Raw genomic sequence first — 15578 nt, forward strand, 5'->3', positions numbered from 1 at the left:
TACATCCAAGAAAGAAGTCAGTCGCTCTAAAATTCCTTCTTCAACACCGTAGAGACCCATAAATAAGTCCAGAGCTCATAATTCTGTGACTTGAGGCTTCGAGAGCTCATAAATAAGTCCAAGTACTTGAGCCTGGATTCATTGTACGGTCCAAGGTTCTCACCGGAATCATACGTCGCAACGAATCTTAAAGTCCTACCGTGCAGCACAGCCCGCGTGGCAGTTAGAAGTTGCCCATCATGGAACGTACCGTGATCGCTACGGTCGCGCCCGGTCGGTTCGTGTGAAGGGCGAAACCGGAATTCTGGGGAAGTCCGGGGCTTATTTTCCTCGCAAAGTCCCATCGGCTGCGGTGTTCCAAAGAGTTCAACCGTCGGCCTTTTTGGATTTCGCTGGAAGACTAGAAGGTGTGCGCGTGTGAGAGGGGGAGAGAGTTTATCTCGCGGTTCCCAGACTTTGCGGACGTTCCTCAATTTTCTAGGGTTTCGGAGTGAAGAGAGAGGGAGAGAGAGAGGTGCAGGTTCGAGTCTTCTTGGAGGTATCGGATCTAAAGAGGGGAATCAAAGCTCTGGTTTTAGCTCTGCTTCGAAATAGATACCGTAAGTTGGAGAGAGCTAGCGTTTTATTTATTTTTTTTTTCTTGGAAGAGATCGTGAAATCTAGTGTCTTTCTTTTGTCCTCAAGCGTTTTATGAACTTTTGCTACTAAATCTAAATTTGTCGACGAAGTTGGGAGATTTGATTGTTTCGCGTTTAGAGAAAGCGGAAGAAAAAGAGAGATCTTGGTCGCATGTGAATATTTTTGGTAGAGCAAAAGGTTATTTTCCAATTTAATTTTGTAGTGTTCAAGTCTTTTGGCTTCTTTATTGAGAGAGAAAAATTCTTCATTCTTCTCTAGAGTTCGTCAACTGATAGACTACTGGGTTTTGACCTAAATCTTTTTTTTTTAAAAGTAAATTTGCATTTCGGGTGTCTATTTATTATGCAATTTTATTCCTCTTCAAGAGTAGAGGGAGTTCTTTTATGAATTTATATGATTTTACTTAGATGGATCCTCTTAATTTTGATAACTTTCTTTATTTTCTGAGAAAAAAGAAGAATCTAATTTCCGCTTCTTCCTCTTGTGGTCTGCTGCAGGATCTCGGACTCATTATATCCAACAATAATCGGTTTCTCTGGAAGCTCGAATTTTGGAGGAGGGAACATTCTTCCGTTGTTTTCTTCCCTCCCTTCAACCCTTGGGATTAATTTTGCGGGTGATAGGCCTTAATAAACAAAGTTGGTGTAGTTTGTCCGCAGAGGATTTATAATCTTGATTTAGGGATCTGGCAGGGAAATAACAATGGAGCGGTCTATGTTGGAATTTATCATGGACGCCCAGAGTGGCAGAGGCGAATCGATCTTTGCATCGATGAAATTTGCTGTTCTACCAATTGCAAAGGTCTTCACCATGTGTTTTATGGGATTTCTAATGGCCTCCAAGTATGTCAACATTCTTCCTGCAAATGGCCGGAAGCTTCTTAATGGGGTGAGTTAAAGTTTATACAGCATCACATCACAAAGTTTATACCCCTAGCTTTTGCTTGTAAAAGGCTAAAAGCTTCATATTCATATGCCTTTTGTTTGCTAAGTGCATGTTTGGCATCACGTTCATTTCTTTTTAATTTTTTTTTTCAGAAACTGAGCAAAAACATGTTTGGTATTACTGTTTTTATTTTCTATTTTTAAATTAATTTTAGTTATTTTTAGAAAAAAAAATGAAAGAACCTTTACTTTCATTATTTTCAAAAACTATAAACTCATGTTTTTACCATCGTCTTCTCAAATCAATCCAACAATATTATCGATTCTGTCGTCAACACTTTGACTGTATAATGTTCAATCTTTATTGAATTGTAGAAAGGGTATGAAAGATGAATAAAGGGGATGAATTGTCCAAAATAGCTTTTCATTTATAATAGAAACTGGGAAAAGAAACTATTATAGGTATGAACTTGTCACTTTTAACTTCTGAACACGTGTGTTGCTTTCTGAGCAAGGGAAAAAATTAAAAGGGCACCGTGTTAGTTGCTTGTTAGCTTATATCCTTTTGCATTTTTCACAGAATTCTTGCAAAAATTATTGATTCCTTGTTCCTATTATTTGTTGCAGCTAGTTTTTTCTCTTCTTCTTCCTTGCTTGATATTCTCTCAACTTGGACGAGCAATCACTTTGCAAAAATTGGTAGAGTGGTAAGAGCTCTTCAGACTTTCTTTCCAACCTGTTGTTGGGACGCAAATAAGCTAGATATGCATGTGGAGTTGTTTGTCTGATATCCATATAATCATCATTGAACATATTGAGTGTAAACTCTTCCTTTTCATGTTTCTATTTTTTCAATTATGTAGCATTTTCACTTCTTGCTGAATATTGACTGCTTTACCACTTATGATGCAATGAGATCCGATGTGAATAATGCTCAGTAGACCCTATAGATTGGAGTCTTGGTGGCGAATATGATTCATATAGGCCATATTTGTAGGCCCATTTGGGTGATATCTAGTTTGTACATTTTTCTTTTTGGATTTTGACCTCTGGTACCTGATGCTTCCAAGGAACTTTTCAGGAGTCTTTTTCTTTTTGCCAGCAATTAAGGGTTTTCCTTGTGTCGAGTTATTTTCAAAATGTAAAATTTATTTGTCTCCCTGATCCTACATACATTGCTTAGATTTCATTTCAAAGTGTTCTCATATCACTTCCTGGCTTGCATTTTGGAGCATGAAAGTTTAAAACATATGGTTACTCTTATACTAGTATGGAGTGCATTCAGCCCATGCGAAGGAAAAACAGGCGGACTGGAGAAACTGATGCTGGAATACCCCTCGAAGGGAGGCCATGCAGTCCCAGTAATTTTCATGTTAAACATTTTGAGGTGTGAAGGGATTCATGGTTGTGCTGGACTCTCTTCTTGTGCGATAAGGGAAGTGCGAGGAAGGCCTCATAGTCCAGCACGTGCGAGCTAGACTCTAGGGCTTTTCCATTATATATTAGACAATATAGAACAATGGTTCATCGTCACCTTCCTTATCACACAGGAAGGGAAGCCAGCATGTGCGAGTTACTCTCCAAGGCTTTCGCATTTATGCTAGATAATATAACACATTGATTCATTCACATTTTATGATATCGTAATTTGCACTTTTTTCTGATTTTTTTTTGAAACTAATTATAAATTCCTTGCTCACTTTCCAGTTGAAGATGGAAAAGATAGACACTAATATCTTTGTGCTTGCAGGTGGTTTATCCCTGTTAATATCATTTTGGCAACAATATCAGGGTCGCTAGTAGGTCTAGTTGTTGCGTCGATTGTTCGACCCCCATACCCATACTTCAAGTTCACTATTATACATATTGGTATTGGTAAGTTACCTTATAAGATTCTGTGCTAGTAGTTTTTCTACCTTTTACAATTCCCTTTTCTGAGAATTCTATTTTCATCTTACCCATGTGGCTGCATATATTATTTCTGGAAGTGCGATGATGCTTGTTTATTACATACTAGGATACATGCGCTGTAATGTGCATTAAGTTCATAAAACAAGACTTAATTGTAACTATGAGAAACTTGCCAAAATATCATATATCCATAAGAGGAATTATTATGGATAATGAAATTTTAGGTATAAATTAATGAAGCAATTATGTATTAATGGTTCCATAATTAATGGAATTTACTGCAAGAATGCAAATGAGATAGTAGAGAGGGCTTTACAAAGAAAAGATTAGTAGGGAGGATAAAGAGAAAATAAACTGAAAGGGGGATTGCTGTTACAGGTGGGTGTGAGATAGGATGGGGGAGCGCTGGTGCTAGGGAGGGGGGCATGCAGCAGGGTGGATGGAAGGAGGGGCCAGGGCAATTGATGCTGGAACAGCAGATACAGTGGTTATATAGTTATGGATGCATACCTTATGTTTGAACCTTGTATTTCAAATTGGTTTTATTTGTTTTTGTACGCTTATATCTTGGAATGATGGTCAAAGCTTGTCAAGTTTCTGTTCATGGTTCCCATCTATGCTAGCTCTGTGTTTTGATCTGGGTTTTTGAGATGGATGTGTAGAATTAATCTCTTTTTCTCCATATCTTGTTTTGATGCCTATTTCTTTAAATGGGAAATGGAACTTGTAAGCACCAGTATTGCTTTAATATCATCATTATATTCTGCACTGTTGATGCCTATAAGTAAGTTGCTAGTTTTCTGAAAATTTTAATCTCATGCCAGTGCTTGTTGCGCTGTCAATGACTACATGAAATCCCATGCTACTGATGCCTCACAACAAGCTGCTTCTGTAATGTATATCTGACGTGGTCTTGCATACAGGGAACATTGGAAATATACCTCTTGTTCTGATTGCAGCTCTGTGTCGAGACAAATCCAACCCTTTTGGTGACTCCAGCAAGTGTAGCCAAGATGGAAATGCTTACATCTCTTTTGGTCAGTGGGTAGGTTTTGGTACTTATGCTTGTTACAAGTTCCATGGTTCATATACTAATATTTGTGATGTTGATTATGGAGGATTAGAGACAGTCTCAGACCTCAGAGTAATTATTAGGAATTTCAAATTAACTCCATATTTTTTTATTATTTGTTTATAAAATGTAAAAACAACCATTTGTAGAAACTGCTTTTATATTTATTGTCAACATTCAATCAGTCATGCACATGCAACGCACCATCTTGAATAAAGCAAACACATAAGCTGTTTTGTGATTGTTTTAGTGCCCAGTTCACTAGAAAGTGTCAAAACTGATAAGATACATCCCTTTATGTTTGTCTGATTGTCTCTATTCAAAGCATTACCAAATTTCCATGAGGAAAACAAGGTCGATTATCAATTGGAAATGCCATCATTTTGGTTGTTACCATTTTATTTTTTGGTTATACAGTTATTTGAATTGTTAAAACCTATAAATTCATTTTTGGCAGGTTGGCGCAATCATTCTGTACACATATGTGTTTCAGATGCTTGCACCACCACCTGGTGAAACCTTTGATGGCATTGAAGAGGAGAAGCTTCCAACTAAGAACCCTGTGAACAATGCTGCACCTGAACAAGTGTCTTTGCTAACTTCTGAAGAGCCTGGAACAATAGGGCTGGAATCTTCAAAACGAGGAAAAGTAGGAATCAAACTTTTCTGTGCTATTATGTCTATACTTCTCATTATTTCTTGTGGGAATGGCTACCAGAAAAGAAAAATTAAACCAGAGCTTTTTCTTTTATTCATTTTATGTGCTGGTTGTTGTAAATAAGCTATAATCCAAAAATTGGAATTGTACCTGCAACTGCACGGAAAAATGGCATTCATTTGCTGTATATTGTTTACAAAAATCATAAATGGAAATCCTCTACAAATTTTTTTTTGAGAAACACTTTCAGATCATCTCACTGTTATAGGAAGTGTTGAAATAACTTTCATGCTGTAGGTTAAATTTTTTTTCCCCCCATCAAATGACGCATGATAGAATTGTGATTCTGACTGTAGATATTAGGTTCTTAGAGGTCTTTCAAAATTTACTAGCTATAATTAGAGGTGAATGCTCTTTCTGGAATTTACTTTAAAAGATTGTTTTGGTCTGTCTCAGTTCATGATGTTTAGTTTTCTTCTAATAAGCCTTGCTTTGCACTGTATATCCCTTTAATCTACAAACTGAATATTTGGTAGATCTCATTTATAGTAAGCGTCTTGGAACTTTCTTTTAATTCTCTCTAGAATGTACAGATACATACACATGCCTATACATTATATGCATGCATGTATACCTATATGATATATATATGTACATATGTACTTTATGAACGATTGAATTTTAATATCGTTATACTAATTTTATAGTTGTTTCCTCTGAGCATATATCCACCAGCATTTAGTACATTAAGTAAATACATCATGTATATGAAGATAATAAATGTAGCATTAAATTTATTGTCATGCTCATAGATAAATGATTAAGGATGGATGAATAAATTTTAGTCGAACTCAAGTGCACTTTGTTACCACTTTGGCTGCCACAATTTCAAAATGGATGCTTCATTTGCTCTATTTTCCTTCTTCTGCGTGCAATGTTTAGAAATTTATGCTACATGGTTTGATAGATCTTCAGATTTCATGATCAAAATAGGTAATTTACAGTTGTCTTACTAGAGTTTCTTCAGAAGATCAGTTGTCCTGAAAAAAGAAGATTTAGCGGTTCTTGTCCGAAACTAGTTGTTTTCTCAGCTGACTAACTGCAATGATCCAACCAGTTATCTGGTCATTTATTGGCTGATGAATTTTGGAACCAAAGCTGCCACGTTATGTGTCTGCACACTTTATTTAGAAGCTTTTATTGAATATTTAGGCTATGAAGCATGAATTTTTGGAAATGGCAACATATACTGAGAATTTCATATGTTAATTGTTGATTTTTTGGAGGTTTAGGTTACATTCTTATCATAATGTTTCATTCAATTGGATTAATTAAATTAAAAAAAATGTAACTTAAAATGTATGCTGATGTAACAAAACTTATGCCATAGGTGTGTATGCGTATATAGATTTTTATTTGCAGTTGTAGTAATGCGATACTAATTACGATATCACTTCAGATGCACTTTGAAGTTTACATCCCAGTTTTTTTAAAATGGCTGCCTCCCTGCCTTAGTTTGTTGTCCAGCTTTGCTCTTTAATGGATTTGTTTGTCTTACCAAAACATGGAATTGTTTTTATTATTTGGAATCTATGGTGATATTGAAAGAATCGACTTAAAAGCTGTTCCCACTGTAATACTTGTTTCTCTTTGTTTTATTACAAAGAGATTTCAGTTTTTACAAAACTTATGTTTTAGGTTGTCTGTAACTTTTTGAAAGCATAATTTACTGAAGTAAACAATGACCAGGCTGAGAGAGGTTACTCAGATCTATTATACATGTTCTTGTCCAGGATATACGTAAAAACATAAAAAAAAAAATAAAGAATGCATTTAAGTACAGCACATTAGGCATATATGTGTTGTAGTATGATATTGTAGGGCAATGTTTGAAATACTGTAGTACAGGGGTGTACTGGTTGTCCTGGTGTGGTACATTTTGCAGTATATGCCCCCAAATCTACTCATGATTTATTGTTGTCTCTGTACGCGGTATGGTACAGTCTCAGTATGCCCCTTGATACACCTCATCATGGGAAGTATTGTACTGTGGTACGGTCAGTTTTGCAACCCTGCTGTGGAGTGGGCTTCTTTGTTTTATTCCTTTGTTACTGGTGCATATCGGATTTTGCAGATATGAATCTCCCATATGTATTTGTAATACTAGGTTTTAGTTGTGCATTATATTGGGGGCAATGCAAATTGTCATTTCAGTAATAATCCTACTGGAATTAGAATCAGCCTCACAATGTTGTATGTGAACTTTCTTAAGATGTATGCCGTGGGAAAATTGTCCATGTGATATTAAAATGTTTTTTTTTATTTAGAATGCTGCTAGATCAATCATAAACATGGCTCTGCAGTTACTGAACTTTGCTTATAATATGATGTATAAACATTAAAATCATAATTATTCTGAAGAGTAGTTAAGGGGCAAAGGACAGATCCTTAATGGTTACTTTATGGATGTCATATTATTTTGTTTGGGTTTTGGATAGATGATTTTTTCTGAAATTGTTTTTGGAACTGTGTTTGGCTAAATGTTTTCTGATGTTCTTCTTGATGCAGCTAATCAACCTGTTATGGTATTTTGTTGAAAGATTGAAGTTAAAGCAAATTTTTCAGCCCCCAATTATTGCTTCTGTAAGTATATTCATTTTGTATTTTTATATATATGGTGTGTCCAGTACTTAACATTTTGAAACCTCCATGGTATTGAGTACCTGTTTAAATAGTCTGAAATCTGAATGATATGTTAGGAATTAGGTTCTAGTATATTGCTTAGAATGACTGATGTGTACCAGCTTACTTGAGCTGGCTCAGATTCCTAACACATACATGACAATCCATTATAAATGATAAGCCTAACTTTAGATCATAATGCATCAGCTTTTTAGTTTGATTTGGTAATTTCAAGAAAGTTAAAATATTCAGTTTATTGAAAAACTGTCCTGATAGGGCAACTAACTTTTGTTCATATGCTTGCAACAGATACTGGCAATCAGCATTGGTACAGTACCATTTTTAAAGCACTTCATCCTCATGGATGATGCTCCGCTCTTCTTCTTCACTGACAGCTGTCTCATTCTTGGGTATTATTCTACACGGGCCTTTCATTTTTCATTTTTCTTTTTTTTAAAAAAAATAAAGTCATGCGACCTGTTCTGCTAGTATATATACTTGCTTACAAATTATTTTACATTCTTAATGCATTGAAGAACTCCATTATAATGAATAGTAATTCTGATTGGTTTGATGAACAGCGATGATTTTTTTCACTTGGAAAAATGCCATTATCATTGTATCATTGTTCACAAAACAATAAAATTGATCTTCTTGGATGAACATTAGGGGTTTGTTTTGAAAATGCAGTTGTGTTTCTTGGCTTTTCATGAGTCCTCTCCTGTCTTGGAAGAATAAGAGAGAACAATGTAAGGTCGGATGTTGTCAGTCTGTCAAGTATTGTTCAATGATAAAGGGTAGAGGCTTATCTTTAATTATATTGTCCTTATTAGCGGCGAAGTTGCGCACTACAAGTCTCATGCAAATGACAAATACACATGGAATATTTGAATGTATATATGTATATGTATATGTGTACATGCCTTGTTTTTGTGGGGAAAATATTTGGAGGATGTTGTTATATATTTATGCATGTATATACGTGCTATGCTAGTCTGTTCCAAGATATGTCATTCAGTGATGCCACAGTGCTGGAAACATGTGGAATTGACGGCGAGCACCTTTTGTGAAACATGTTCAGGACTGGAATGGTCTACAGCAAGACTAAATTTTCTTCCAGTCGCTTCTTGGGATGTTTGTTAATTGCCCAAGCTCATAGATAAGTTATTTGGGTGCTCGGGGCAGCACCTGGTGAAGTGATTATGGAAATCAAAGTTTTTCCCCCCTTGTTTGCTTGATGGAATGCATTGGTAGGTTGATCTATAAGGAGTGCTGTTAGGTAATTTGGTGTATATTTTCACATAACCAAGGCAATGCATGCAATGAAATTACAGAAGAAATATGAAATGAAATTACATAGGAATCATGGGCACAGAAAATTCTGATGAAGGTTTATCCTGCATTGGAATACTGTGTTTTCAGCACCTATTCACTCTTCCATTTTACATATAGTTATGTTTGTTTGACTATCATCTTTTGAACTTGTGAACATATAGTTGCTCTCCTCGCATTTTTTTTTTGAGTTTTCTATTTTTGGAGAGTGAGACTATAAAATCCGAAAAACTTTTACCCAGATGCTCATGTCAATTATGAATGCTCGTATAGTGGTTATTGAAATGTGATGTGCTTTGCTGCATATTTTCTGTACCAAGAATGTTTTTGTTGCTGTTGTTGTTAGTTATTTTGGTGCATGGTTTGCCTTTTCTTTTGGAAGTACTTTCTTTTATTGTTAAGTGAACGACATGGGTTTTTTGATGATCCTTGAAATTTCTCAGTTTCTTCATATTCACTGAGCTTTACAATTCATGCCTTTTGTTAGGGAAGCGATGATTCCTTGCATTTTGCTTGCTTTGGGTGGTAATCTTGTTGATGGTAAGTCTTCTATTACACTTTGTTTAGTATTATTTTCTTACTTTTGAATCTTGCATCAACCCGATATTTATATTTATAATGCTGCACATCATAATATTTCGTGGTCACTGATAAATTACTCCATTCTAGAACCTTGCTTGGTCTTGCATGCATGCAATTCTAACAACGTAATTATGAGTGAGTGAGAAAATGTGGCTTAGAGGTTTGATGTGCCATGATGTTTGTTATATTCTATATGACTACTTTGTACAAAAGTAAACTATCTATATATACTATACAACTCTGCTCAACTAAGCCTTAATCCTAGACCAGTTTGGGTCGGCTATATAAATTCTTTTCCTGCACTCCGCACAGTTTAGGGCCATACCTTCTGAAAGCTGTTGAAATATCAAGTCATTCCTTACCAGTTTATCTTATGTGATTTCTGGTGTTCATCTCTCTCTTCATTCTTTCTATATGTATCAAATCACTTCTTCATACTGGTGCATTCTTTGGCCTACGTTGTACATATCGAAACCATTTAAGACGTCCTCTCAATTTGCTTTCAACTGGTGTTACTTCCATCAATTGACAGTTTTTTATTCTATCTTTTCTAGTATTGCTACACACCCATCTCAACATTCTCATTTTGGCCCCATTTGTTGTGTGCACATGTTGTTTTCTTTACTCAGCATTTTGTGCTGTAAAATATAGTTGGTCATATGGCTATCCTTCAAAATTTTCTGACAACTTGGCAGGCATCCCACGCTCACATAATATTCTAGTTGCAGTTCTCCATTTCTTCCAAACTGCATTAATCTTGTGATAAAATTCTTTTCAATCTCCTCTTCCTTACGAGTAATTGTTCTTAAATACTGAAAATGATCACTCTCAGGAACTTCATGATTTTTAATTTTCACTCCATTTTCATCTTTATTTCAAATTTTACCGAAATTGCTTTCTGTGTACTCTGTCTTGGTGTCAACAAAACTAACAATGGTGCCACCATCATTAGCATGAGGAAGGCTGTTTAAAGACCGTTGGAGTCCTCTCTACACTCCCTTACCCTCTAGCAGCCATGGCTGATGCTTCGGTTAGGCGTTGCTAGAGATTGGACTACCTCCCTGGAGTCTGATCGATCAACTCGTCATCGTCGTCGGGCCCATGGGAATCCATGGCGGTGTTGGAGTATGATGGAAGAAAAGGGGACCAAGTTGGTGAAGCCGTAGTTAGTAATCTCCCTTCCTCTTTCCCACTATGTTTTCAAGCCAGATGGGGCCTAGTTTGGCCTAAAACATGGTGGCGTGGCTCGGCCTGGCCTGCTTCCAGCCTTTTCCTTTGAGAAATCGTATGAATCTAAGAAAAGTTAATCAGATTTTAGGAAATCAATTTGCTTTCATGATAGGATGGTCAAGCGAAGTGGGTTCAAGCATATTATAGTCCCCAAAGTGGCCTTTGATGTAACTATTTTACGTCTTGTGGTGTCAAACATGTTCCAAATTTTTGTTCCTCTTCTCTCCCGCCGTGAGGTTCTCTTGGGTTAGAGTGCGGGCAGCATAGGTCTTGGCTTGCAGCACATTGAATCTTGTTCCTGCTCTACATTGAGCTTTTAAGGTTATTTTCTTTCATTTACAGTCTCGTTCTTGTTATAATTCTTGCAATATGTGCTACATGCACACCTTAGGCCCAGTGGCAGAGTCAGGATTTTAGTTGAGGGGGAACAAAAATAGGCAACTACTGATCAGTATGTATATTTAACAGTCAAACAACTTGTCCTTGATTAAATGTGAAAGCAAAATTTTGCCAACATGAAGCACCGCTCTGAGTAGAGTGCATGCAAGAGGAAGGGAATGCTAGATAACAAATATAGTTTATTTGTAAGGCCTGGTATGAGCTAATCCATGTGGCCTTTGTCTAACATCAGTCTATAGGAATTGATGGCCGTTGAAAGAAATTACAGCTTACATTCAAGGACAAATTATCTTATTGTTCTGTAGACTAATCTAACTTGACGCACAACAAACAAACAAATCAACAAACAAATTGTATGTAACAGGTACATTTACAAAAGAAAAATTAGTAGCCGTTTTAGAAAACTAATAGTAAACTGCGAAGCAAAGTCATCAAGATATACGAACTTGTTTAGATGTCTTAGGTGAATAGAATTGAAAAAGACACTGATTGGATAAAATAAAAGACAGTGAAAGCTTTTGGCATGAGAGTTATGTAAAATTATGTAGAACATAAATCTTAGACTTGAATGTGTTTGATTTTAGTACATATTAGTATAGATAGGAAAGTATTGGGGCATGGTTATGCACCCGTGCATGTCCATTCAGGTGTGGGCATGTAGGTTGGGTGTGCATGTGCATTGTGTATATTAAGTAGCAATTACTTTGACTGGACTTATTCACCTAATATTTTCCCTTGAATGTATACCTGCTTTTCCAGATTATCAAGCATTTCTTTTGTATAATTCATCTTTCTGATCTGCATTTATTTCTCTCTCTGCTTTTTCCCATTACAATACACTATGTTGATGCACCTATTACGTGTACCAAGGGCTTTCTTAAAATTTGCTTGATTATTTCAAAGAACCTTAACTTCAGCATTGTATTTCTATATGATAGTCTAAGATAATTTTTGTATATGCAACTGGAATTTATCGAGCAGCATAATTTTAGTGTATGCTGTTATTTTTAGACAAAATCCTTTATTGTCAGATGAGACCTGTCATCATAACAGAACATATGAGATGCCTACCCTAATAGAAAGTATGAGATAATGGCAAAATTCAAGCTTTGGTGATTAATGGTTGCCAGTGAGCACGCGCACACACAAAAAAGAAAAGCCTACTTGCATGGGTGGTAGTGCCAAAAAGGAGGAATGTTGCAGGAATTACTTACCGAGAGCTAAATTTGTACTACTTACTGATAAATATGGCAGATTACACCTTGTCTACTCTCTGGACAGCAGTGTCCACTGTGCTGAACATGGCAAATTTTCATAGCGGGCGGTTCTTCCATTGAATGTGAAACTTTGTGCACTTAATCTCACAACGTAAATGTGAGATTTCATTTTCGTTTTCATTGCCTTCCAGGTCCAGGTGCAGGGAGTAAAAAGCTTGGATTTCGAACAATGGTTGCCATCATATTTGGGCGGTTGGTCTTTGTTCCTCTGGCAGGGCTTGGCATTGTCACTATGGCTGACAAGCTTGGATTCATCCCTAAGGGTGACAAGATGTTCAAATTTGTTCTTCTACTGCAGCATTCAATGCCTACTTCTGTGCTATCTGGTATTATACCTTACCATGAAGCTTTACTATTTGGTGACTGGAAACTTCTTTTGAATTGTAGCGTAGCAAAAATTGGTGATATCTTTTCCTGTGCATCAAGCTAATAATGATGGGGGTAAAAGATGCTACTAATACTGGGGGCCTGATTTTGTTGAAAGCTCTAGCTTATCAGATTCTATAGTTCCATTTGTTCTTGAGACCTTTTGTTCCGTTGGTTATTAGGAGAAAAGATGTGCATTTCTATGTTTGGATGTGGAATAGCTTACCGGGGTGGACAGATTTAACTATTTATAATCACTCTATAACCAGTTAACTAGTGAATAAAGTTATTGATTGTTTGGTTGGGTAAGGTGAGAGATGGTAAAAAGTAATGGTACAAATGGAAGAAAAATAGAGAGTGGAGGGGATGCTGGCCTGGTTAACTTTATTTCACCCTCGTGAAATAAAATTATCCAGCTGGGGTATCTTTTTCACCCATTGACTGCATAACTTTATCCATCACATTTTTGCTCCTATTTTGCTGGTTAAACTGATAACTTCTTCTCGTCCATCATTTAACCAGCAACTAAACCATCTTATTAAAATTCAAAATCATGTTTACTACTTATTTTGTTAATGTAAATAACATTTAAAGGCAGAGTTGAGCAAATTGTGTATTTCTGTTGGTTACAGGTGCGGTGGCTAATTTACGAGGCTGCGGAAAGGAAGCAGCTGCTGTTCTATTTTGGGTTCATATTTTTGCTATTTTCTCCATGGCTGGATGGATTGTTCTTTATCTAGGCATACTTTTCTAAAGGCCTAGTCCGTCATCGCCACGGCACAGCTCAAATCCTTTCCTTTTCTCCAATCATTCCATTCCATCATCGCCATTGGGAAAGTGGATGCGATCACAAGTACATCACTCCATTCTTTTTCTTGCACAGTTGATGCTTTTTTTTTTTTGGGGGGGGGGTAGAAGGGTTTCCTAATTTTCTGCATGTCTCTTGCGTTCATTTATTGTGTAAATATTTATTTGGACATACGTTCTGGCGGGGTCTGGTGATTATTTAATAGGTGATATCATTTTGCTACAACAATTGCAATGTTGTATCAGGTGAGTGATGGCAAATAATAGAGGTAGAGAAGTCGGTTGATGGCTTTCTGGTTGAGTCCCATGAAGAGGCGCCTTGTCCATTGAAGGACAGTTCAGATGGAGGCCATGCTGATCTCGCTGTCAGAGGAACTGAAGTTCATGGCTGCGAAAGGAGAAAGAGGCCACAGGTTTGAGTTAGAACAGCTGTGCAATGGAAGTGTATGGAAGTGTCTCTGTCAACATTTGGCTTCAATCATGCAATGAGAAACAAAGTTATTTGGACAATATATTTTGTGTTTGGAAATATTATGTTATTTAACTTTTATTATGTTTTAATGATGCCGCCTTGTGGTCCTTCTCGTCCATACCCTCGCTGTTCTGTACGTCTGTTTGGTGTCTCCACGAATCTTTCCTTGCCATCTTCCCACTTCAGTTTGGACTGACTTTTCTCAAGCACGGAACAATTCCTACACACCGAAACTCTAGAGAAACGTTGAAAATTAAATTTTTTGATTCTCTTCTATTTCAGTATAAATGTAGTTTTTAATTATTAGATACTTCTTGTGCACTCAAAGTGTATAATTGTTAAAAAAAAGTATATTTTAAAACTTGTATTGGTCAACCTGTATGAGAAAGGGAACTTTGTATCAAAATTATTTGATTATTGATTTTTTACAACAGTATATAGTTCCTTTTCTAGAGTGATGCATTCATTGGTTTATATACGATTTTAATATAGTATAATACATACATTGGGAGCCATCCAAGAGCCCAAGTGCAAAACCATCGAGACGCTTAAATTTCTATGGTTCTATAAAAGTAAATCCAATCTTTTTCTATGAAATCAATATTTAAATGATTTTTAATGTGAAGTAAAATAGAAAACGGTGTTTGTAAAAAACAAATCATGAATCATATTACTACTTTGGAGAGTTCAGAATGAGGACTTGAATGTTGCGTGCTTCTCTCTGACGAGTCACCCTATAGAATAAATGTAAAAGGAGAAAAAAGTTTTGAATGTTGAGATGAATAAACCATGCACCTTGCACCAAAATTTAGGTTGCCGCTTGGCATTATGTCATCTTTTTCTAAAAAATATTTGAAAACAGAAATTTATTTTTATTTTTTTAACTTTTTGATAATAGAAAAATATATTTAATTTTTTAGTTTTTATTTTTTATAAATAGGAGCATGGCCGGTGACGAGAAAGAGAAAATAAAGTTTGATATCCAATCATGATAGGGGTGAGGCCGATAACGAGACGGGAGATATGGTCAGAGATAAAAGATAGCTAGGCATTAGACGAAAAGATGGCCCATGAATCTTGAAGAGTCGGTGTGTTTGGACGGAGGCGACGGAGTTGAAAACGGTGAAAATCTACTTTCAAAAAAATTTTAATTAAATTTTTTTATTTTTCAAAATAAAAAATAATTTAAAAAATAAAAAATAGAAATATGATAATCAAATATATTTTCTGTGTTAGATACCATTTTTTTATTTTTTTCAAAACTCCT

At 36.0% G+C, this 15578-nt stretch overlaps 1 protein-coding gene across 5 annotated transcripts; it reads left to right on the forward strand.

Annotated features, from left to right (window-relative positions):
• Nucleotides 1-381: 381 nt before the first annotated feature.
• LOC103709705 (protein PIN-LIKES 6-like) lies at nt 382-14429 on the forward strand. 5 transcript variants are annotated; one of them, XM_026805674.2, is made up of 13 exons: nt 383-599; nt 1137-1255; nt 1332-1527; nt 2151-2230; nt 3274-3398; nt 4358-4479; nt 4964-5155; nt 7733-7807; nt 8156-8256; nt 9666-9718; nt 12798-12992; nt 13665-13885; nt 14025-14429. In XM_026805674.2, exons 3-12 carry the CDS (start codon nt 1342-1344, stop codon nt 13784-13786), a joined length of 1251 nt encoding a protein of 416 aa, XP_026661475.2. In that variant the 5' UTR covers nt 383-599; nt 1137-1255; nt 1332-1341; the 3' UTR covers nt 13787-13885; nt 14025-14429. The 5 variants fall into 5 exon arrangements, with proteins under 5 accessions (XP_026661473.2, XP_008793407.2, XP_026661475.2 ...); XM_039132960.1 differs by lacking the exon at nt 383-599 and adding an exon at nt 668-816; XM_026805672.2 differs by having other exon boundaries at nt 382-599; nt 1137-1527.
• The last annotated feature ends 1149 nt before the right edge of the window (nt 14430-15578 follow it).

The sequence above is a fragment of the Phoenix dactylifera genome, chromosome 13 (assembly GCF_009389715.1).
Source record: "Phoenix dactylifera cultivar Barhee BC4 chromosome 13, palm_55x_up_171113_PBpolish2nd_filt_p, whole genome shotgun sequence".
In the NCBI taxonomy this organism is placed as follows: Eukaryota; Viridiplantae; Streptophyta; class Magnoliopsida; order Arecales; family Arecaceae; genus Phoenix; species Phoenix dactylifera.

Bases quoted from the DNA above. Each gene is read 5' to 3' on its own strand.
- LOC103709705 (XM_026805672.2), top strand. From the start codon at position 1,342: ATGGAGCGGTCTATGTTGGAATTTATCATGGACGCCCAGAGTGGCAGA. The intron at 1,528-2,150 runs GTGAGTTAAAGT...TATTTGTTGCAG, and splicing joins GCCGGAAGCTTCTTAATGGG to CTAGTTTTTTCTCTTCTTCT. The intron at 12,993-13,664 runs GTATTATACCTT...TGTTGGTTACAG, and splicing joins GCCTACTTCTGTGCTATCTG to GTGCGGTGGCTAATTTACGA.